The following is a 24860-nucleotide window of genomic DNA, read 5'->3' as shown; positions in this document are numbered from 1 at the left end:
TGGTCAAAATTATTTCGGAGCCCTCCACTACGGCATGCCTCATAATCAGAACTGGTTTTGGCACGTAAAACCCCAGAAAGAAGATGTTCATCTAATTGCTTTCGTGGCATGAAAAATTTTATTACGGCAACTTTTTCGCTTCGAGTAATCTGCGCACGGCATCAAGAAGTAAGATTTTCCACTGACCATCTGTGAGCAGCCGCATTTCCGCAAGATGCTTCCATTTACGAAACGCGGTTGGTCTAGTTGGTAATTGATTGATCATTACCGTCAAACAACGCGAAAAATACGGAAAGAACATAAAATACGGGACAGCTCTTCACCCGTTCTTTCCGTTCGTGTTCTATATAGTGTTCAATGGTTTTTCAGTAACAATGCTTGCCGTGTGACAATTATTTAGCAACTGGGGCTAACCCACCGTGCCCCAGTCGGAGTTTGGAGTAATGAGGTGCGCGACCTAAACCCCTCCCCCTCCTTTTATTTTTTTTTCAGTTCCCTTTATTTCAGTACCGATAGATATAGATAGAAAAAAAAAAACATTACAAGAGTGACGCTGGGTAACGCAAGCAAAAAGCCATTTGAAGGCTTCAACTAAGGCTTACACTCCGTCTACTATCCAACACCATGCACAAACAGCATATCACATTCAGTATATAGACCAGAATTTCGGGTCCTTGTAGATGGTAGCTATATATTGCCGGGAACTGCGGGAACATGCAGAACGAGGCGGCCGCGATAGCGCTCAGCCAGTTCTTTGCATGCTTGCCGCCAGTGTTCGCTAGCCATGGGCTACACGTCATCCTGCGCGAGCCTCGCCGACAGATGGTGACTGCAGTCGATATTGTGTGTCCTTGCTGCACACGCGCATGCGAGCCAGATAAAAAAAAAAGTTCTGGTCTTGGTCTTAAAAAATAGATAAAAGGCATTCGTGAAACAACCATATACCGTTTCAGTGTGCTACGGAGTTCATAGCGTCTGTGGGAGTACGTATTGCATCATACTTGACCGCGGCTCTCCCGTTTTCTGTTCTCTCTAGCTCCGCGCGTCCCTGACGCGCCTGAGCGGCCGCGACTGCAGCGGCAGCGATGCGATTCTCCACTTCCCAGCGCAGCTGCCCAGGGTCCAGTCCGCGAGACGGCGGCGTGTTGTGGTCGTGCTCATCGTCGGGTACGCGTCGACGCCTGGCGCCACGCGTGCGCGACAGAAGCGCCGGCCTCTGATCGGCGCGCTCGTTCACGTGACCGTCGATGCGGCCATGCGAGCGGGCAGTGGCGACAGTGGGTCGGAAACCAAGACGCAGCTAGAAGGAAAGAAGCGAACGGAGAAAAGAAACAGAGCGAGAGCAGCGGGAGGACGGCACTGGTTGACAGCTAGCTGCGCCTTTGTCCCCGTCCTACTGTCGCCATCATGGATCGCTGCCAACTTTCCGAGTTTACTGTATTAGGGGAGTCGTACGTTATTGCAATTAGTTTTCAAGTTGGCAGCAAACAAATGCAGTCACTTTAGCTAGATGTGATCGGCTATATCTTGCTTTTTTATTTTTGTTGATAAGTTCGAAATGTAAACGGAGTGGAAAAGGTGTTACATTTGGCAGGGGTGCGTACCACGTGTAATAACAGAAACGCGCTATATTACTGACCTGAACCTTTATTTTTCTATTAGTGGGTCGCAAAAAAAAAAAAAATACAAGGATGAAGACTGTCTGCGGCGCCAAACAAAAGGCTTGTGGTGTGGTGTAGCTCTGCACAACGAACCACGGGTTATGTTTGTTGTGTGCGCGGTGCCAAGCTGTGTTGTTGGGCTTGCAGTAAGCGAGGCGACACGTCAGCGTGCTGCCAGTGCGGCGTCAATCGCTGCAGCTCGTCGAAAAATGCCTCGCAATTAACGGAAACTCATTGCTGGCAGCCTATACAGCGAAACCTTCAAGGACTATAGCCGAGGCCATCTTTCGAAACTTGATCATAAGGTACAGCTATCGCGAGATTGAAACTTGTAGCTTGCATGAATAGCGTGCGTTACGCACAAATTATTTCCAGAAGCATCCTACCCTGCGAGGGGTCTTGCAGGAGAATCTGTAACGCGCGCCATGCATGCCTCGCAGACTGCTGACGGGCGCCGTGTCGCTGGCACAAGTGTACCTGGCTGCGAGTCTGGCCGGCAACTCGTACCTGCACCTGCTGCTCATGTCGTGCGCCGAGCTGTCGGCCTGTGTGGCGCCGCTCGCGTTGCTTGATCGCGCCGGCTGCGGCCTGGTCGTCTTCTGTGGCTGCTTGGCCGGTGGAGCAGCCTGCCTCGCCCACTTGGCCCTGGCCGGTAGGGGCCGTAGCTTCGTCGTGATTGAGAGGTTTCTCTCTTATCCGATGAACCTGTATTAACTAGAGTGCGGCTCGCATTTCTGTACTCCTACAATACTTTAATGAGTGCACGCTGTAGGGGGCAATTCCGATGGACGGCCCATGTGGAAGTACGACTTGGGCGGGGGCGCGGGTGCAGGGCGTCCCTGCCTGAGCCTGTGCCTGCTGGCGGTGGCCAAGGCGTCGGTGGGCAGCTCGCTGGCAGTGCTACCGGCCTGGCTGCTCGAGGGAGCGCCCTGCCCCGGGCACCAGCATCTCGCTCACCTGGCACAAGCTGCCGAGCTGGCGGCCTTCCCCGTGGTGCCGCTCTTTTTCCCCGCGGTGAGCGCGATTTTTCTTCTGGGACGAATAAGTTTTTCCTCCGTGTTTGCCGTTTCGTCATTGGCCGCAGCAGCCTTCACTGATAATACGCCAAACATCACGATTGGCTAACATATGCTTTTGCGAACAGTTGTTAAAAGGAGCTAAGTATCCAGGCCTAGAGTCATCATTTAAATATATTATTGTCTCTCTCGTTTACTGAACAGTTCAAGCGCTACGAACTTTTTTTGGGTATACTGGACCTGAAGTCTGGGCTTGCGTGGCGCGCCCGGCTCCTGTGTCTCCCGATTGGTCGGAAGGCACCGTCTTGCCGAGCCAGGTCCAAGAAGATGCAGGACATGTCGGCGGGAAAAAACATCAGGAACAGCGAGTAGTGAGGCGAAGGGATGGTCATTTCGTGTCCGCTTTGTGCCGTGCAGAAAGCGGAGCTGAAAAAAAGTAGGGCCAGTGATAAAGAATGCATGCCGAAAAGACTGCTCGCACAAGTGGCCGATAAACACAAAGCCTTGCTCAAAAAGACTAAGAACAGAGACTTATGACAGATAGGTCAACTTTACTTATTGAGTTGTTTAATTAGCAGAATAGTTAGCATTATAAATATCAATTTGTTAAGTACACGTTCAATAGAAAACAATATTTTTTTTTCAATTTATCGCGAAGTAAGGCAATGACTAAGGTAACGTTCTGTAGCCAGGCCACTGAACAAGAGTTCCTTATTGGTGGTTAGCGACGCAGCTGACCACCACCAATTCAGCTGTATTGATGTATTGACCCTTTTCGCGGAACAGTTTGTTTTAGAGAAACGAGATGGCGCTAACGGCGGCGCGCCATACGTCTCCTCAGCGACCGCGCACGAATACGAAACCATTACCGCTTCTACTTTGCTTCTGTGCGATCAGCTGTCGGAAATGCAACTGAGTTTTCGCTAACCCACTGTGCTCCAATCGTGCTAGATTGAATCATGTGGATTGAAGACGTGTGCAGTAGTTGATGCAAAAATAGTGACTGGCATGTTAAGGAATAGAATGAATCTGTGTGGCCAAGTTCGCGGACCGCTGCTGCAACTGTCCGAACGTGTTACCGGCGCTTCTTTCTGTATCCTCGAGGATACAGAAATTTGTTCATCCGCCACCCTTGTATCGCTAACCTTCAAAGAAAGGGCTTCATCCCCAGAACGTTGGCAAGAGGGAGTACCACTCGTTAAACAATCACAAAGGGAATAGCGCCGCTTCCTGTCATAGTAAGTTTCGCGCACGTTATCTATACACATCTGTCCCAAATGGCAGGAAAACTTACGCCCACTCTACCGCCGACGTATCAAGAATAGGTGAATGGGCGCACACTTGAATATATCCACACTGCATCATCATCATCATCATCATCATCATCATCATCATCATCATCATCATCATCATCATCATCATCATCATCATCATCATCATCATCATCATCATCCTATATTTATGTCCACTGCAGGACGAAGGCCTCTCCGTGTGATCTCCAAGTACCCCTTCCGCACTGTATACGCACAATAAATAACGGACTACACTGATGGCGCACGAATGGTCGAAGCTGAATGTTTCGTGATGGTCCACAAGAATAAGCGAGTTACTAGCTGTAATATACATTTGCTACAAGGTATTATAATGTACAGAACAGCTACATTTCAAGCCTTGCGCGCAGCAAGAACAAATCTAACGGAACTGAGCACACCAGTAAGCGATTAGCCAGAAAATAATCAGATAGTGACCGCATCGAGGAACTTCACTGAGTCAAAAACTGACAAGCCACTGCTTCAAAATATTTGCCAAATAAAGAACAAAGAGCAAAACACAATAATCCTGACTGCATTCATGAGCGGAATATTTGGATAGCTTGGAATACGTATTTAGCCCCGCTTTTAGAACAAGCACCATATACGCTGCTTGCACCGTTTAGACATAGCTTAATCAGCTCCGAAAGCGCTTTTGCATGTTCTCTGAAGCTGTGATCAAAGCTTCGTGTCGTCCACCTAGACACCGTCTACGATATCTCCGAAAGCAGAGGTTTTCTAAGCCGCGCCGTTGTCATACACTTCCATTGTAAAAAAGGAGGCAACGGAGGCAGTTGAGGCAAGCAATGGACGCGTCACCACGTGATCAAACATGGCAGCGCCCACGGGATCACCGCGAAAAGGGTCAATAAGTGTACAGGAGTACATTTGGTCTCGGTCAAGTAGTGACAGGGAACTCGGATCATGAGAAGAAAATGTCCAGACGAATAAAAATGACGTGGAGCGTTTAAGGCTCGCATTCCCAAGTCATGAACAAGATTTACGTTATCATTGAAAAGGAAAGTATTCAATCAGTGCAAGGCGCCAGAACTAACGTACCTATTACGCTGAAACATGAGGAAGAAAACTTGAGAAGAAACCTAAGGACTGCACAACGAGTGGTGAAAGGAGAAATGATAGGATACTGGAAGACGGGATGTATGGACTTGAGAGCAAACGAGTGTAGCTGATATACTTATTACAAAACAACAAATAAAGTTTTCTACTACTACTACTTCTACTAGTTGATATTAAAGTTAAGAGTATGGTATATTTTTTAACTGCGCTAACCCACGCGGACAAGGACGAGGCAGACAAGACGTGCGCAGACTCGCAACTGAATGTTTAATGGGTGAAAATGACATATATACAGAGAAAAATGAATAAATCTGATTGGCGATCCAACCATGGATATGTTAACGTCACACAGTAACATCTAAAAACGCCATCTCGCCCTCAGCAACATCTTTCTGGCTAAAGTGGATAGGGTTGTTAATACAACAGTCTGTAGTATGGCTTCCCGTGTCTTTCGTTATGTCGATGATTACCTGATTTTTGTAGACGGAAGTAGGCTTGAAGAACTGTCTCTTCAAGTGAAGGAAGCTTTTTGTGGGACGGGACTAGGCCTCAATTCTACTACAGAACTTCCCCACGAAACTGAATTGCAATTTGTAGACATACGTCTGCGTTTTGAGTTATTCCATACATGTTGGTTTTATCGACCAAGGTCCCATAAGTCCCCCCTCAATTTTTCCTCCAGGCATTCGAAGATTGTAAAGAGTGGAATTGCCTTGTCTTGCATAGATGCAGCACTACAGAAGTCATGCCCTCACGTAGTAACGGAGAGTGTTAGTTTCCAAGTAACTAGGCTGACGAATGCTGGATACCCAAAATCTGTAATTGGAGCAACATGTGATAAACTGGTAAGGAAAGTTAAAAGTAGTGGTGTGCACACACCCCGCATTAATAAAGAAAAAAGAGCGTTTGCTGCGATTCCGTACCAGCACAAACTTGCACAGAATTTGAAGAATGTAGCGCAGCGGTATGGGTTCAGCGTCGTATTCTCGGCCCCTCAGAAAATGTCGCGTTTATGAGCTAGAGTAATGAATGTGATTGACAGGGCATCTAACCACAGCCCTTTTGTCTGCAAGATTGAGCATAAGCAAGGGTCAACCTTCGTACCCTGCGCCTGCGCAGTAGTGTATGAATTTCCTTTTTCTTGTGGGTGTGTATACATCGGTCAGACGGCTAGGTGTATTAATGTTCGGCTGAAAGAACATAAAAAAATAGCACTGCAGATGGTTTTTCCCACGTGGCTAAGAATTGTAATGACTGTAAAAAACTAAACAAGGAAACTTGCCTCCCACTTCTTAAACAAACTAGAATTTTGTACCGTCATAGCGACCGTAGTACTATGGAACTGTTTGAGGCATTTAAGATAAAAACTACACGTGGGTGTGTAAGCGAACCTTCGGTGTCACTAGCTGATTGCGAGATGGCGTTTTCAGATGCTACTGTGTGACGTCAACATATCCATGGTTGGATCGCCAATCAGATGTATTCATTTTTCTCTCTATATATGTCATTTTCACCCATTAAACATTCAGTTGCGAGTATGCGCACGTCTTGTCTGCCTCGTCCTTGTCCGTGTGGGTTAGCGCTAGAGCACTGCACGGGCCGATTTTTTCAGCCCGGGCCCGGCCCGGGCCCGTTTTTACGTTGGGCTGTCCGCCCGAGCCCGATCAAAATTTTTATGGCGAGACCCGGGCCCGGCCCGGGCCCGGAAATAATCTACGTTACCCGTCCGGCCGGGCCCGCCACCCCTTTACCTTAGACCCGAGCCCGGCTCGAACCCGGCCCGAGACCGAAAAATACACGTTTTTCAGAGTTGAGATGCCAGAGAATAACTCGCTGCACGTTACATGCACACCACCAGAAAGCCCGAGCCCGGCCCGAGCCCGGCCCGAGCCCGCGTCAAACAACCCGAGCCCGGCCCGGGCCCGGGTCAAAAAGCACGCGCCGTGCCCGAGCCCGGCCCGAGCCCATGAAAAAACTGCTCTGCCCGGTCCGGCCCGGGCTTTCGGGTAAGCCCGAGCCCGTGCACTGCTCTAGTTAGCGCAGTTAAAAAATATACCATGCATGTCAACCAACTAGCCCGACTTGGAGCTCTACTTAAGATTAGTTGGACAGGTCACGTAATGTTTATTGCCGATAACCGGAGGTCAACTGGAGTCACAGAATAGACGCTAAGACAAGGGAAACGCCGTCATGGATGGCAGAGGATAATGTGGTGTTGGTGATATGCAGAAATTTTCAGGCATAGGACGGAGAAAACTGACGCAAAACAGGGGTGCACGGGTAATAGGATCATGATGGTGATGATTATGATGCTGTCTTGGTATTTCGTGACGGCAATCGCTGGTCTTCGTAGTGCTTGTGTTTGTAAAGCTCTAACGGGTACGAACACGTTGTAACTCCATTTTCCTCTGGCGCTATCGCCACCAAATGTCGAGACAAATGTGAGATAAACAGAATTCTTAGAGTAGACGCTCTGTCTAGTCAAGGGAGCCTTCAGGGCCTTTACTTCGAGACGCCATGCAGAGTAAATAATCAATTACGAGTGGAGGAATTGAATCAAAATTTATTACCATTCAGTTCCTTCGCGTCTATTATTCCCTGGTAATTTTCGGCGCAACCTTTTTCCTTATCCCATTTTCCATATGTATAGGAAAGGCAAATGAAACCAGATAGTTTTCAGTTTAGCCTCCCTACCCTCTTCTCTGTCTCGGACATGAACGACATTTTGCCCGCAAGAGATGGTAGAGAAGGTGTAGAAGAAGAGTAAGCACGGAGAAAAGAACAATAAGGCGGAATGATGATGATGAATAAACCTTTATTTAAAACTTGTCACTCGAGGCAAAAAGAGAGAAAGAAAAATACAGCGCTCCGGCCGATTCACAAACTCTGTTTACATTATTTTAGGATTTTTTTTCTTATTGTTATATCAAACTACCCGGTTCTTGGCCAATCCCTAGAGTGGGTATCTGCCACTACCATTGAGGCTCTACATCTACATCTACAACCCCCCCCCCCCCCCCCCCAAAAAAAAAAAAAAATTAAATTATGGGGTTTTACGTGCCAAAACCTCGATCTGATTTTGGGGCACGCCGTAGTGGGTGATGCCGGAAATTTGGACCACCTGGGGTTCTTTAACGTGCAGCTAAATCTAAGTACAGGGGTGTTTTCGCATTTCGCCCCCACCGAAATGCGGCCGCCGTGGCCGGGATTCGATCCCGCGATCTACAACCCTCGGCGAAAGCAAACGTTCCAGAGGAGCGGTGAATTTCTGTGCGTGCAGGCCTTTTCTGCATAGGGGGCGACATGGGCTGTGTACTGCGAAATGACGCGAATGACGCAACGGCGACGCTTTGCACCCCGGCGCCGGGTCAGGAGAAGTGCTTGTGCCTTGCGCAGGACAGCCCCGAGGTGACACTCGCCGTGTTGAGCGCACTGCTGGCGTTCAGCTGCGCCCTCTCGGTGCTCGCTTGCGACACGAGACGCGTCCGGGGACTCTGGTGCCTGTGGCGACCTGGCGGGCCCTGGGGAGCCTGGTCTTGGGAGAAGAGCAGGTAGGAAGCTCGCAGCCATGTGCGTCACACCCAGGCAGAGAACGGGCTGAAAAGCAAAGCATTCAGTAAATGTCGAGAGTCTGGCGAAATGTAGCGTCTATGGTCGAGAATATTCGTGAAAAAAAGAAAAAAAAAGAACAGAAAAGAAAGAAAGAAAAGACACGAAAAACAAAATGGGGAGGGGGGGAAGAGGGGAAAAGATAAAAATGAAATAATGCTGAAAAAAAGTCACTTTGGTCGCCGTTTCTTTTGCTCTTCTTTCCAATAAAGAGGAATTGATTCCGTGTACTGCTGAGACATTAGCATTCTTGATCAGACGCTCTAGAGGCCTAGGTATAATAAGACACATTGTTTATGTTTTTTCATGCGCTGTTATATGTGGTCGAGGGTTTATTTTACTTACGGGAAATGTGCCTTCCGTTCTATTTCATATTTTCAGTTGTAAACGCTTCAGGATAGGGATTTCTTCTGCCTATATGAAACACTGAAGTGGGACACGACGTTTCTGTTATTACCCTACTTAAAGATTTGAATTTTGCTTGACACCGTGCTAACACCTTTGATTCTTTTTTTTTCTTTTTTTGTAACGTTTCTTAGCAGTGCGTTTGTGTATTACGGCCAAGCACACCACAGTGTGTGCAATAAAAATACACCAAACGGTGTGCCGACATCATAATTCAGTGTTCAGTTCGATATCGTTATTGTAGAACCTGCTATGGCGGGGTAAGAGAAAAAAAATTAATAGTTTTTTTGCATCGGCAGACAAACTGATCGCAAATTTAGGACACCCTGCAGGTGACCTGTGTACTCTTTAAGACTATTCATACTACAAAGAACCGGAAATGCTTGCAGAACCAACTTCAATTCCCTTTGTGAATGGTGTTTACGGTGATCGGCCGAATTAAATAACGAGAAATTGTTTTTATGCAGATTACAAATAAGAAAGCTTTTTGTAAGTTTACATATTCACCTAAAATGTTCTAAATTGTCTTGGTAACAAATATAAGTACTTGGAGGACAAAATTACTGGGTGCCTAACTCGAAGAAGCCATATTAACAAAACTTGCGCCACGTGCCCAAAAGAAAAATTCCGTTCCATTGGCACAAACTTAGAAAGAACGCCATAAGACAAATATTATCACCTATAATGCAGCGTAAGACCTCGATTATGATATGCGGCCGAAGCTTAGGACCCGTTCCTAAATAAAGCCATTAGCAAGCTGGAAAAGAATGAAAAACAGTTCGGTATATCTAAAACACCCGCAAAATATATTTCTCACCGTCGGCGATACAATGAACGATAACAACACTCTACTTACAGGATGCCGAATAAACGTTATTTAGAGCTCCAATAAAACGTATTTCCTGTGTTGTCTCCAACTTGATGCAAATACTTACATGCATTTAAAGGCACGATCAAAACCGACTAGGCACACGTATGATCCCGTCGTTAAATCATATTTTGCTCACGCAAATCTTTTTAGGCACTCATTCATCCTTCGAACCAGCAATGTATGCAACGAATTATTGCCGAAACACTTGTGTGCGAGCGGTCACTCAGATATTGAAAAACCAGTGTTGCACGATGGCGATCAATTGTGAGTGAACGTACATGTGTTACTCTTTTTTGCTATCATTTTTGCAGCGGAGTGTGCTTTATTTGTTAGCTCCATATCTCGCCTGTACTATCATTACATTCAGTATTAGTCTGCTGTCGGTATTTCTCAGTATACTACTCCAATTCGTCCTCTGATATTTATGTCCCCATGCTTAGTCTTCGGACTGCAGTTATAGCTAACTAACTAGCTAGCTAACTAACTAACTAACTAACTAACTAACTAACTAACTAACTAACTAACTAACTAACTAACTAACTAACTAACTAACTAACTAACTAACTAACTAACTAACTAACTAACTAACTAACTAACTGACTGACTAACTAACTAACTAACTAACTAACTAATTAACTAACTAACTAACTAACAAAAGATTGCAGCGCTAGGTTCAGTGCTTTTTGCTGAACTTTTCGTAACCTTCGGTGTTCCTTTTGGGCAGCGATTTTGTAGCGATGCCTTTTCCGATGATATTCCTTTTCACGCTTCGTCAGTGGCCAGAGCGATCCGCCGGCCGTGACCGGTGGATGACAAGAGGGGAACAGAATTGAGCGGAGGGCATCGCTACGAAATCGCGGCCCTGGACGTCATAACTTTAGTGCTAGATGGCGCCCCATTAGCTCTGGTCACCTTGGCTCTGGCCATTTTACCGAAAGTTTTCTCTCTACCCGCCTTCCCGTTTAGGATGGGTGAAAAGGTGGCTGACAAGCTAGCGCAGTTGATCTTGTTTTATCTATCCAAGGTTGGGGCTTCGAATTGCACACGCCTTGCAACAGAGTTACGTGCAGTCGTCTCACGTACTTTCGGTTAAATGCCGCATTACGCAACGTCCCTGCTTCGAAGAAGCGACGGCTTCACATCGTGCAGAACCATACCCCAGTATCGCGCCTATTATGTTGCATGAAGGAGGACAAGAGGTCGTTACATTCTTGCCTCATGATATATGGGATAAGCGCTGTCACCACTCTCTGCGTCCTCCCAAATTCATCAGAAATACGCGTCACGGCCTTGCAGGCTCCGCAGGTATAGGGCACTGAATAAGATTCCACTGGCGTGTGACAACACGGAGAGGGAGGAATTTGTCCGTTCAAAAACCAGCTTTCTCTCGGGGCAAGATAATTCCTATAGCTGAGAGGCTGTGCGTTTTCTCAGGTCCCTTGTGGTGAAACTATGCTCTGGGTAGTCAGTGGAGATGCAACAAACAATCATCATTTATCGCGGTGGCTTGCAGGTGGAATATACCTTGGTTCTATATATATATATATCCTAGCAAACTCTTCTAATAGACGTAAGGCCCGGTAGAAGCTTACTGGCTTATTGAAACTATCTTCATAGCAGTGTTGCCTGTAACAAAATATTTGATTTGAGCGTCCGGAAATGCTGCAGGCCAAGTCTTCCGTTTCATTTTTCGCTAAATCTGTTAAAGCTTCTCTTTTCAGCCGTGACCTGAGGTCTGGTTTCCTGCACGGAATTTCGCGTCTTGATTCGGCGCTAAATACGCGTAAATAGCCGACTAAGAAGCTGTGTGATATATGTGCCATATTCTATGAGAAAGAGTGATGAAGGGAATGGATTTATATTACTTGACAGTAATAAAAAAGCGGGATATGTGAAGGTACGGCCCAATTTTGTGAAGGGCCAAACACAACGTCGCATGTGTCGCATAAGTTTGTTCGAGATATACAACTATATCATTATTTATTTCTAAAATGTTGTTCTATATATCCCTGCGTCTAGATGGGAGGTTTTCGAAATATCATTTGATCCCATTTCTTTCTTAAAGTGCTCAAGAACAGCTCTACGCCTTAGTATTGGTGCAGTTGTGTCACACAAAAACAGAAAATAAAAACAACAAACAAAAGAGAAAGCCAGGACAGTGGCAAAATTACCCCGAAATGAATTACATCAATGACAGAAGTCAGATAATGAGCAAATACAAGAGCTGAAAATATCAAGATCATAACGTAAGGTATTTTGTTGAGTCACAAGATGTTATGCGTTAGAGAAATGAACAGCGTGTAGCAAAAAGTGAGGAACAAGAACAAGTGCAGTCAACAGACTTGTACAACTAACTTTGCGGACTACAATGAACAATCCACGTAGGGCGAAAGTAACGCAGATTCTATGTGTTATAACAAGTCAGGAAGTCTCAATAGTAGCATCTCGTGCCTGTATAACAAAAGCGCGGAATCAGGGGCCAGGTCACATGCGAGCTCATTGTTCAAGTTTAAATTGCTTCCTGCAAATCTCGAGGTTAGAAACTAGTGTCTTTACATTAAGGCGTCGGCATTCCATTGTGGCCTGCTTTGAACGTTGTTTTCAAGTAGCAAAAGCAGGTTGGAGGGTTATTTTTATCGGTTGCTCTAGGTTGCAGTACCCGAGGACCTATTAACAACTGTCACATTTAGTAAATACATTATAGATCCGAACAATGAAAGAAATGCTCAACAAATCAGCATACTTTCAGGCCCCTTTTTTGTAGCGAGATGTCCTAAATATCCTGCTCATTTCGAGTGAAAAAGGATGTCATTTCTTTGGAGTATGAAATTTCGAGCCGTTCTCATTTTCTTGGGTCTTTTTTAACTTTTCGATAATTTCGGCTCCTTGTTCCTTTCCATGTCGGGTCTGAATTGAAACCTGAAAAACTACGAATATGAAGTGTCTTGTTTCAAGTTGAAGTTTTTTGAAAGCACGTACCGAGAAATTTGGCTTACATCTATGCCTTTCAGAGACATGAAATGTCGGAGCATCGCCTGGGAGTTCAAGTACCCGCAGGTTCCGTCTCCCATTCCAAGGTATATATATGCCTTTACAGAAAAGGAGAAAGAGGCCCAATCCCTCCAAATGTGCACTTTTGCGGATTTTCCAAACATAGATTATAATGCTAGGACATTGAGAACCGAATTTGGATATTTACACTTTTGACAACAATGCATGTTACACAAACTTTCTGAAACCTAGAAGCGCCTGCTTCATGTCACCGGCCGCAAGCAAGCTTCCCCGTTATAAGAGCACTGTACATGATGGCCTGTCCCTAAATTCTCCTGTCTTCATCATATGTATTGTAGGCAGCGCAAGAAACACATTCTCGCCTAGCCGGGCAGCCAACTTTAGTTTTACGTTCTCGAGCCCTGTGGAGCTTTCCAGTGGTTGGCACATGTAAGTGCGCCAAGAGCGCTCGCGCGAGACCGGTCTTATATAGTGGCACCACGGAAGTCGGAGAGAGCCCTCGCGAGAGCGGATTTGGTGCGCTTAGAGTTTTGAGGTTCAACGACTGGAAAGCGCCGTTACTTAGCCGCGCGCAGTCGTGGAGATGCACTCACAAAGTGAGCAGAGCTGACGCCGAAACGCAGAGAGCGCACTCTCATTTCAGTCGCAGGAGCGGTGGCATGTTCTTTGTCGAAGTGTCGGTGTTTTAGACGCCAGGCCGAGGTGGTTGCATTTTGCCGCGTAAGAAATGCAAGGAAAGTGCGGTGCACTGATGTGACAGCGGCCGTTCAAGCTATTGGAGACGTGTTTACGCACGTGTTGTCGCTCGTTAACTTAGCTCAAGAAAAGAAAAAAAAAGAATAGCTACAGAGTTATCGGGTAGTCCGACACACTTAATAACATGCCAGTATAGTGTATAGCCGGGAAGCAGGAAAGAAAAAAAAAAGGAAATATATGCAATCACATACTGCGCTTTAGGACGTGATGTTCCCACCACTAAACAAAGATCTTTCGTTTCAGTGGTGTATGAAAGCAGGTTACTAGGGAGCAAACAGTGCTGCTTGTTATTCTTATTTCATGACATTGTCTTTTCTTGCAGCCTAGTGAAAAGACAGGAAGAAAGGAAGCACGACGGTCGCTGCAGTGGCCGCCTACGCTTGGCTGAGGTCGTCAGGGTGACTGTCGTCTGAGCGTTAAACGCAAACATACTTCGCCGCCTACAGGTCGGTATAGTTTGCATATAGTTTGTATAGTTTGACCGCAAATTTGCGCTCATACATATAGTGCTCACTTCGTTAATTAACATGCCAGTTTATATTACTTGTTTCGGTAACATCGAATTTCCTGCATAAATCAGATTCTCAGATAACGTTAATGCGACGTTGGGGGAGCCTACTTCATTTAGATTTCTAGAGTGTCGTATCAAAATGAGAAACACAAGGAAGTCATTTATCTTACTTTTTTCCTCTCGCTGATAAGCTCACATGCGACCTTATCAAAGATTCGGTCACATATATATGAGCTTACTATGCCCCAAGCTGTCGTGCTCAGACACACTTATTCTGCTGCATGTATCTCTTAATCGATTTTTTTTCTTTGATATGCCAGTGAGCCGACATTCTAATTTGGCGTGGTTTAATTTTTTCTTACGTTTTCCCTTACATGAGGGCGAAACAAAATATGTTTTAATGTGGAAATTATTGTGAAAGTTATTGTGGAAATTTATCGTGGAAAATATGTAGTTAAGAAAGGCTCACATTTGGGCTAATTGGTTGTGCATGAAACTGACAGCGCTAAGGTAGAACTTGGACAAAAGAAAAACGGTATGAAACGTTTCTTTTCTTCTGTCGAAGTTCTACCTTCACGCTGTTAGTTTAACCCATGTAGTTATTGTTATTGCTTGCTTGAAAACCACTACATTAAAGGTAGTTGTGTACTACTGCGTCGTGTTTCTAGCTAGGACGATTTCTTTGCATGATGTCTTTTAATCTGTTGCTTTGCTATCCTCTTTTATTCTACATAGACCTTTAAGTCTACGACCCTATAACGTGCATTGTCGAGCTAAAAAAATAAAATAAAAAAAAAGATAGAAAGAAAGTGAGCTCCTCTTAAGATTCGTGCTTCGTGATGCAGATCTACCAGGGCGAATAACGCACACAAAAATATGGGAGCCCTCGTTAACAATTTTAATGTGCAGTAATTTTATGCAGAGGGCACGTGCCAGCCAGGGCATCACGAAAAGTCAAATTTGAAAGCGTTTTGTGATGGAAGAATCTGCAAATTTTGTTTGAACGAAATCATATTTATAAAGACAGGAAGTTTGAAGAGTTGGTAAGGGCTTCACGTTTTGGCTTTGGTGCAAGAAAACTGCGGATACATTTCTTACATTGCTGTGCATTGCAAGAACCGCGATTGCGCAGTTCTGTTAGGTGAGCACGCCATTCTTGCAAGGCACAACGACCAAACGACGTGGCACGTTATTGAGATTATTTACATAAGCAATAAGATAAATGCATTAGTCGGCCGTCCTTAGCACTAAACACTTGAGAGAGATGTGCACGTCGGATATCTTGAATGGATAGTTTTTGCGATGGCAAACGACTTTTGTGCTTCCACGCTCTCTCTCTTTGGTAGTTATCTCATGTGTTCGCTGAAAATACATCTGTTTGGAACGATTAAACTGTAGTTGTGAGTTGTCCCCTGTGTTGGTTCTTTCACGTCGTAGTCTCCGAGATTTTCTTGTGGGAAAGCAGCATTGTTCCTACAAAACCTCCCGTAGCTTTAAAAGAAAGAAACTTGTCTTGCTGAATTAAGAAGCTGTAGAACAGTGTATAAGCCAGGCCCTTCCACACTGTTTTATATGACGTTGCAGAACACTTGCGAACAAACGAGGATTTCATCTTTTGCCAAGTAGGAGACACCGATGAAGTCGCGCTTCGCAGCGAGGGCCACAGAGGGCACTACGTGCTCACTCAATGCAGCGTGAGGCAATGACGCCTATGCGCACCGAATTGCACCAGGTCAATGAGGGTAGCATGGAGATTTTGCCCTACATGCTTATTTGAGGGAGCGAGACCGACTTGGGCGCCGAAAACCAGTCTTGTACTCGTTTTTAAAACGAATTGATTGATTTCTACGCCACAGGTCTATATCTGGGCTCTGAGGGACGACGTAGTGTAGGACTCGGGAGTAATCTTGACCACCCTGTGGTTTAGAGTGCGCTTAAGTAGATGTAAAATGGCGTATTGACATCCCGCCTGCATGAAGTAATGTCACCGTGGTCGGGTGTCGTACCCGCGATGTCGGCATCTGCAGAACAACACCACGGGCTCTGAACTTCCGTGATGGGTTCTGGCAGCATATTGACAATGTACACGCTTCGTGACATTCATAAGCGCCTGGACGTGATGAGCGAATTTAGTCGACGGATTTCTGCGAATCGATACGTATAATCTCCTCATTTCTTAGAAAGGCCGCCTTCAAGGACGTTCGGTAGGACATTCGGGTTATATACCTCCTATATGGCGCAAGGTGTCGTCGTAGATTCAAACGTGAGCGACGGGTGTCCACTGTTATTTACGCAAAGATCCTGCGGCCAACTCCTCTCGGGGAAGACGACTGAAGTTTTCTGCGCCTGATACAGGGCTGTCCGGTGGGACCGCATGCTGGCCCCGCGCCTTTCAACGAAGTACGGCCGGTATACGGCTGCGTGCGTGCGCCAACCGCATTGTCGCAACTTCATTTCGATTTCTGACCGCGCATCCATGCACAATTCGCGGTGCTTCAGGCTGTTTCTGCGTACATAACAAAATGTGGGGCACAGTGCGATACGTATCTCTCTCTTCGGAATGCAAGGGTCGTCTCGAAGCACGCACGTGGGCTCATTTGCGCGTAGCCTAAAGCCACGCCATCGGCGCTGGTTTGCTCTTGTGTCAGGCTACAAAAACTTAAGAGTATGTCGGAGCCACGCGAATTTCTCGACGAAGAGAGCATGCCAAAATTCTTCCCTCTCACTCTGTGTCTTTTCCAACTTCAACGTCAGAAGAAAAAAGAAAGAAAAAAAAAACTGAGATTCTGTTGGCGCACGGAACCATACAGAAAACTGTAACACGTTTACTGAATAAAGGCTTACAGAATGAAGCACAGTGCGCATGAGTTCGAAGCACTGGTTTTGCAGTGAGTCTGATGCACAAAAGCGTTTGGATTGAGGTGTTGCAGATTGAGAGCCTCTTAGTTCAGAACCTACCTCATTATAAGCTTGCAGTCTCCACGATTTCGAAGCTGTGCAAAATTTCATTTAAGCTTGCATTCTGTTAAGCAGCGCCGACAAGCACCTTTTATACATCTTTCTGCTTCTTCACTTCTTTTTTTTTATTTTCGTTCTATGTGAACATTTTCAGTTCACATTTTCATAAATGCGTATAAGCGGCACTGTATATATGCACCAACCATTTGTATGACACCTTGTACATGTGATGTTACTGATTGCCATAGTGGCCATTAATTTTTTTGTCTGCTTGCAGCTTACTGAAAAAAAGAGAGAACGATCAACGTACGCAACTACATTGATCCATGACTGATTGATTTTAAGAATGTCCCTGAAACTAAGACAGGGCTGTCTCTGGGGTTAACTTCGGCCACCTAGGACGACTCCCTTATGCGCACCAAATATCCGTAAACTGGCACATTTTATAGTGCTCTGCGTCAGAAGAATGCTTCCACCACGTCTGGTCATTGAACGCGCAAAATGTGCTCAGTAGAAGAACGCTGCCACAGTCAATGTACCATCGCCGGCGGCTTTTTTTATTCACATGCGGAGTGATCCTGGTGTCGCTAGTAGCACAATAAAGCATCGACCGCCTGCCCCGCATAGTTCATCAGATTATTTCTCAACAATGTCTCGAAACTGAATCTAAAAAAATTAAATAAATTATAGGATTTTACGAGCCAAAACCACGATCTGATTATCAGGCACGCCGTAGTAGGGGGACTTCGGTTTAATTTTGACCATTGGGGTTTCTTTAACGTGCACCCAATGTACGGTACACGGACGTTTTTCCATTTCGCCCCCATCGAAATTCGGCCGCCACGGCCGGGAATTGATCCCGCGACCTCGTGCTTAGCAGCATAACGCCAAAACCACTAAGCAACCACGGCGGGTCGAAACTGAATCTTCCCTGAGCTGTAAAGAAAACGGGGGAAAGTCAAAGCAAATAAACAATTAAGAAGAATTATCTGCGTGACCAGCCACGCACAGTACCCGGAGATCGGTGATTGCAGGCTTCGGAAGCGCGCGGGGAAGTTCAACCGCGGTACCTCGACGTTCTTGGACAACAAATGAAACCGGGGTAATTTCTCGGACCATTTAGGGAACCGAGACGACCATTTCGAATCATGCCCCTGTCGCACCAATGGATTGACTGATAAAACAAATAGCGCCACTGCACGCCATAAAGATCTACACGCAATGTCCGCGAAGCTGTACCTATATAGCTTCAGGTAATTGAATGTAAAGACATTAATTGTACTCACATAGAAAACATTCGCTTTAGAGTTTGCTCTGCGCATCGCTTTATTGAGAATGCTAACGTCACTTAAGGACAAAAGAGAAAATGTTATTTGAGACGACTGGTGCTTTCCATTTTTTTCCCCCGAGCGTTCCCCTGACACTTACCTCGGTGTCAGTTGCTTCTTTCATCTGCTTTTTTTTTCTCTTTGGCATTCAAACTGACGTGGCAGCCCAGTGGAAATTCGCTTGCGCGAGCGCAGCCTTTTTTTTTTTTCTGCTCACTTGCGAAGTGGAAGCAGTGGCTTGAGGCAGTTACATCTTGTCCTTTGTCCCAATTATTTATGCTTTTCTTGAGCAAACAGGGAGGTCAGAACTATACGTTCTACGGATCGATACCTTGCGTTGCTCGAGTATGCGCGCTCTTTCTATTTCAAACTTGAACAGCTAGCATGGCCAATTCGATTTTTTGGTCAATTACTGATGAGATTATCGGCACTTTACGAGGTTTAAAGCGATTGCTGTTTATTCACTGCCCGAGTAAGTACGCAGGTACCCGCGGCAAACAATATTGCCAGCGAAACGTGAGAAAACACACACACCGATGCATCGTGTTTAGAAGCTACGTAAAGCGATTTTGTATTTAACGTGTCTTCTCGCTGATATACAATAGCTTTATTGACCATCTTGAAGATTTCTTGACGCCTTAAGACGCCAGGTGCCAACGGTTCGGTAAGAAGACCCGTTATCGTCTAGGAAAGCGCTATTGTCGAAACATTGGCACAGTGATGAGGTTTCTACTTTGTTCGCGTCTTGTCACACAATATACGGGCCCATATGAGCAGTTGTGAACGGGGTGAATGCACTGAGATTGTAAAGTGAAATAAGATTACAAAATAAAAAAAAACTAATTAAGTTCCTCATAAAAGACTAACTAACGATAACTTTGAGCCGAGAACCTATAGAAACGCGGCGACAGACATTAGGACATGTTAGTTGTTGTTTAGAGTTGAATGGAACCTACATACCAGTGACAGCAAGTTAAAAAGAGAGGTTGACCTTTAAGGCATGCGGAATTCAACACTTGCGTAACTGATAACGCTCGCGATTTGACGTGATCTTCACGTTATGACGCATGAGAACTCGCTCCATTGTGTTTTGTAAAATACATTACTTTGCCATTCGCATTAAAAAGCCAAGAACATAGTGCAGTTATTCCTAACGTTTTGTGCCCCTCAACAGTGTTTTAATGTGAGAGCATTCCTTGCCTACCTCCACCCCACTTTGGCCTCTGGATATCTGTCTGGCTCCGAAATGGTGAGCACAAAAAAAAAAAATCCAAGAAAGTTTAATCCCGTGCGAGGAATCGAACTGCAACTTGGTAAGCGAATAACTATCCTCGGTGCCACGCTAACAGTATTCTTTATTGCGTGGAAAAATGTCAGTAATCTAGAGCGAGCATTATTTACATTACATTTAGATTCACAGAGGAACAAAAAAAGCACACTATGCTACACAGTCTAATAAAACTTCTTGAAAAATTGGGCAAACACAACTGTTGAGAAGTATAAGCCATTCAGGAACGGGATCAAAGATTTCGACCACGCTATGCACTTGAGCAGCCTCTTCTCGGAAGACAGACCTTGTCGAGCGAGGTGGCTCGGCGTGTATATCGAAATGCGGCTCCTCCATAATAAATAATGTCCCAGTCACATGAACAAATCATACGGTGTAATATTGATGGTCTTTTCGAACGGAAAGTACCGGATACCGTAAAATGTAATATGAACTTCTTTTTTGATGGTTCGTTGTAAAATATCCCCAAAACAAAATACGTCACTCCAAGGAATAAAACAATGTTATATAGTATCAGGTTGGTTGTAAAGTCTACAATCTGCATTGACAAGGAGGCATGGAATATGTGCAACAACAGGACTCTCGCATAGGTAAGACGAAGATGGTATCTATCTGGCCTCGAAATGATGACTGCGTAAAAAACAAATTAAGAAAATCTAGACCTGTGCGAGCAATCGAACTTGGTCAGTAGTATGGCAAGCGAGTAACTATCATCAGCGCCACGCTAACAGTTGACAAGGAGTGCAGAATTGCACTTATCATACTTCAACACGCACCGTCCCATGATAGCTGTCTCCGGCAAAGCAGATGAAGTGAACAATGTTTTATGGAAGAGAAATAAAGTGTGTGTTTGTGTGTGTGTGTGTGTGTGTGGGTGTGTGTGTCTCGTGGGAATGATCTCGCATAATTTAGACAATCATTGTATGTGAATTCTGGCGGAATTTTCAGCCTAGCTCAAGCACCGAAGAATACGAATGTCTCTCTTAATAGGCCGCTGTGCTCCTGTCCGACTTGTGGCCTAATGACTGCGACCATGTTATTAGGATTCAAGCTTAACCTGCTTGATAACGCGCACAGCTGGGCAACTTGGTGCATACTGCACAATATGTTTCGAAAGCGCCTGGCCTCTCTTATTTGATGTGGTATTCTAGTTGGCGCGAAACAAATTGTAAATTATGAACCTTCTATCCTTGATCAAAGTGTGGCATATGTTTCCCTAGTAGATAACATTGAGAGCTTCAAGATATACTTGATATGTCTTACTTAGTGACAGAGATAGACAGACAGACAGAGAGAGAAAGAGAGAGAGAGAGAGAGAGAGAGAGAGAAACAACTTTATTGAAATAAAGATAGTGATCGCGACAAGTAAACCCGATTCTTGCAGGTTATATGTAGAATCTCGTCCTGCGAAACACCACGAGAAATTCCGCCCACCATCATCTTCATGTCCTCGCCCTTATTCGCTGATGTTTTCCTGTGGCTACCCTCACATATCGGCGTAGCAGGCAGTGACGCAACTGACGGCTCTGCGTGCATCGGGACATTATAGAGTGGAGGCCAACAGAGATGCTCACAGAGGGTGAAAGAGAAAGAGAGTGAGACTAAAAATGAACGACAGCTGGACATCTTAGCAAAACGCTTGCTGGCGTGCTACACCAGAGGATTACGGTGAAAATGAAGAAGAAGAAAAAGAACATATAACCAATGTGGAAAATATAACGAATAATACGAAGTAAAACTGAAAAAAAAATACTGCATACAGCTAATTTGTGAAATAAAAAAAAGCACTATTAGCATGAAAGGTGCACCGCGAACAGAATAAACTCTAAAAGGCCCCTATTATGCAAGTATTCGTTGCGTTTTTCATTGTTATTGCCCTTCGTCAATGGTTCCCACGAATTCCTACTACCGATATCGCCGAGATCGCCCACTCAGCGGGACGGATGATAAGAAATGAATAAAATCGGTCGAAAATAATCCTTTCATAATACGGCCCGAGGACTTGATTAACGCCTATGTCACGAAAATAAGTTAAAAGCGTCTTGCTCGCACGTAAAACAGAAGCAGCGCTCCCCCAAGGTCAGTTCAAGGCGTACACCGCGACGGAGGTTTAGAAAAGTCACTCTTGTAAGTTGTGAAATGCTTCAAGTACAGATTATGGGAGCCAAGTCCTCTCGAACAGCGCGCGTGTGGCGCATTGTAGTATTGCACTACTGAATTTTAAGAAGCACGCGCGATCACGCCTATCTAGGCCACGTGGTATGCGAGATGTCACAATTCGAACTAACGTCGCGAAGGGACCCGCATACTGCCGTTCACTCTGCAGTGATCGACGGGAGTGCCCCGGAACAGCAGACACAAGAGAATCTGGTTGAGGGGTATGAGAATGGGCAAGCCACTGTGAGCAGTTACAGCAGCTAGATTGGCTTTCACGTAGCCGGCGATGACACAGCAGGCGAGCAACAACTGCGGCGCAACACAGTGGTTCAGTTTACGGGGTGTGACTTCTTCGTCTTTCGTGCACCATGAATTTGCAGAATGAAGTGCTTCCCGTGAGTCTGAAGATCACTTACATACTAGCAGGAGGTTCTAAGACGTAGTCAAAAGCTTCGCGCATAGCAGGGAACTTTGCAGGAGTTGCCGGTGTCTTGCCGCTAATCCTAAGATTATGGTCTTGATGGACTCCAGATGCCATTAGCAGATTACCACCCATAGCTGACCTAGCCGTTAGTGTAGATGTGGCGACAGCCAATATAGCAGCTTGGAGAGAGAGAGAGAGAGAGAGAGAGAGAGAGAGAGAGAGAGAGAGAGCTTTATTTATTGAAGTGGTTAGGTTTTCAGAGGACCTTAGTCCAGAGCCTCGCTGGCGAATTTCGTCAAAGCCGACTCAATCAAGTCAACCAGGTATATACGTTTGATCTTCCGGTGTAGTGGCGTGAGTTAACCGCCCATCGTTCGGAGGTATAGTGGTATAGCGAGATGCGAGTTTGGGAGAAGGGTGTGGGTGACAGGCAACAGTCCCAGAGTATGTGTGGTTTGTCAGTGTACTCTCAGCACTATGTGCACTGTTTTGAGGGGTCACTGGCAAGACCCCATATCAAATGGAGTTCAACCAATGTTGACAAAGTGTTCGCGCTTGTCGAATTAATTAACCATGTTTTCGGTTTAATTTGGTGCTAGTCTGGGGAAATATCGTTCTATCATCTTGATTAGTGCGTAAGAGAAGTCGCATCGGTTGTATGGTTGCCTGATTTGAAATGCACTCAAGATCAAAGTAAGCAAGAATGGCTGCAATAGTCTTCACTTCTCTCTCTTCGTGCAAGGCGCCGTCGTTGTGACCTCCTAGGCAAATAATTGTGGAAGCGGCAGCTAACGAGGTGGAACATCTCTGTAGTCAAGTGGATCGGGTCCCTCATATCGAAGGCACTACTAACTGCTAGTAGCCGATCGCGTACCTTACACCTGATGTCAAAGCAACTCTTGTTGGTGTAGCACAGATATGCCTGCTGTCTGTCATGCTTACCATATTCGAGTTATTATCAATGACATGAAGCCAAAGGAAAACTTATTGTAAATTTATCCCCCCTCCCACTTTAATAAATTAAGCAGTTCAATAATGCAAAGCACTTAATCTAACTTTTTAAGTTCACACACACATGCACACTATACACAGGGTGTTTCAGCGAACACTTTCACAAATTTTAAAGGTTGCCTGTGGCAGATAGCTCAATGCTAGTTCATGATCTGGTCTACTCAAAGAGGCGGACATTACTTGCACGAAAAATTGTAATGCATAATTAACTAAATTTAAAAAGAATCATTAATTACGTTTTAACTAATTGCCTTATAGCCCATACTATAATTTACAAATTATAGCCGTGGAGTTCGCAAGGCGGATTCACTTGGAACGAATTCTCAGGATGACACCAATTTCGAGATATTAATTCCAGAACTTTGCGGAGAAATGCAATTGGCGTTCCAGTTCATTTCTTAACAAAACGTCGTTTTATTCATTGAAGCACAAAAGTAACTGGAACGTCAATGCATTTCTCCGCAAAGATCGAGAATTAATGTCTCGAAACTGGTGTCGTCCTGAGAATTCGTTCCAAGTGAATCCGCCTTGCGAACTCCACGGCTAGAATTTGTAAATTGCAATGTGGCCATAAGGTAATTAGTTAAAAACTTAATTAGTGAATTTTTGTTAAATAGTCGATTATGCGTTGCAATTTTTTGTGCGAGCAATGTCCGCCTCCTCGAGTAGACCAACTCATGAACTAGAATCGAACTATCTGCCACAGGCAACAAAAATTTTTAAAAGGGTTCACTGAAACACCCGTTATATATATATATATATATATATATATATATAACGGGTGTTTCAGCGAACCCTTTCACAAAGTTGTAAAGGTTGCCTGTGTTGCCAGATATATATATATATATATATATATATATATATATATATATATATATATATATATGTAAATGTAAACAAGACGAAAGGCAAAAGAGGGGCCCGACCCGCCGTGGTTGCTCAGTGGCTATGGTGTTGGGCTGCTGAGCACGAGGTCGCGGGATCGAATCCCGGCCACGGCGGCCGCATTTCGATGGGGGCGAAATGCGAAAACACCCGTGTACTTAGATTTAGGTGCACGTTAAAGAACCCCAGGTGGTCCAAATTTCCGGAGTCCCCCACTACGGCGTGCCTCATAATCAAATCGTGGTTTTGGCACGTAAAACCCTATAATTTAAAAGAGGGGCCCGTTTTTTATTAGTCAAATCAGAGAAAGCCAGCAAACAACGACCCGAAGGACAGGGCAGGGGAAATTATTTGTAGTTCTTAATTGAACTACAGAAATGATAAATAAATTGAAATGAAAGTGGATGAAATAGCAACTTGCCGCAGGTGAGATACGAAACCGCGTCTTCGCATTGCGTGTGCGATGCTCTTACCGATTCAGCTATTGCGGCGCCGCTTTCGCGCGCTGTGAGCCGTGGCGCTGGCTAATTAGCTAATATGAAAAATTGCCTTTTAGGATGTATTAAAAAAAGTGGTAGAAG

The 24860-nt window shown here is 45.1% G+C and overlaps 1 protein-coding gene across 1 annotated transcript in view; it reads left to right on the top strand.

The window, feature by feature from the left end:
• The window catches only part of LOC119450488 (beta-alanine transporter-like), a 70109-nt gene that overhangs the window by 44807 nt on the left and 442 nt on the right, over positions 1-24860 (top strand). Inside the window, exons 7-12 of the mRNA XM_037713965.2 lie at positions 1037-1167; positions 2102-2313; positions 2494-2675; positions 8461-8615; positions 12961-13026; positions 14040-14163. Of these exons, the coding sequence (XP_037569893.2) occupies positions 1037-1167; positions 2102-2313; positions 2494-2675; positions 8461-8615; positions 12961-13026; positions 14040-14130 (837 nt within the window). The 3' untranslated portion in view covers positions 14131-14163. The remainder of the gene's footprint in view (positions 1-1036; positions 1168-2101; positions 2314-2493; positions 2676-8460; positions 8616-12960; positions 13027-14039; positions 14164-24860) is intronic.

The sequence above is a fragment of the Dermacentor silvarum genome, chromosome 1, assembly GCF_013339745.2.
Source record: "Dermacentor silvarum isolate Dsil-2018 chromosome 1, BIME_Dsil_1.4, whole genome shotgun sequence".
Classification (NCBI taxonomy): Eukaryota; Metazoa; Arthropoda; class Arachnida; order Ixodida; family Ixodidae; genus Dermacentor; species Dermacentor silvarum.
The sequence above is the reverse complement of the archived record's forward strand: the minus strand, read 5'-3'. Positions and strand labels throughout refer to the sequence as shown.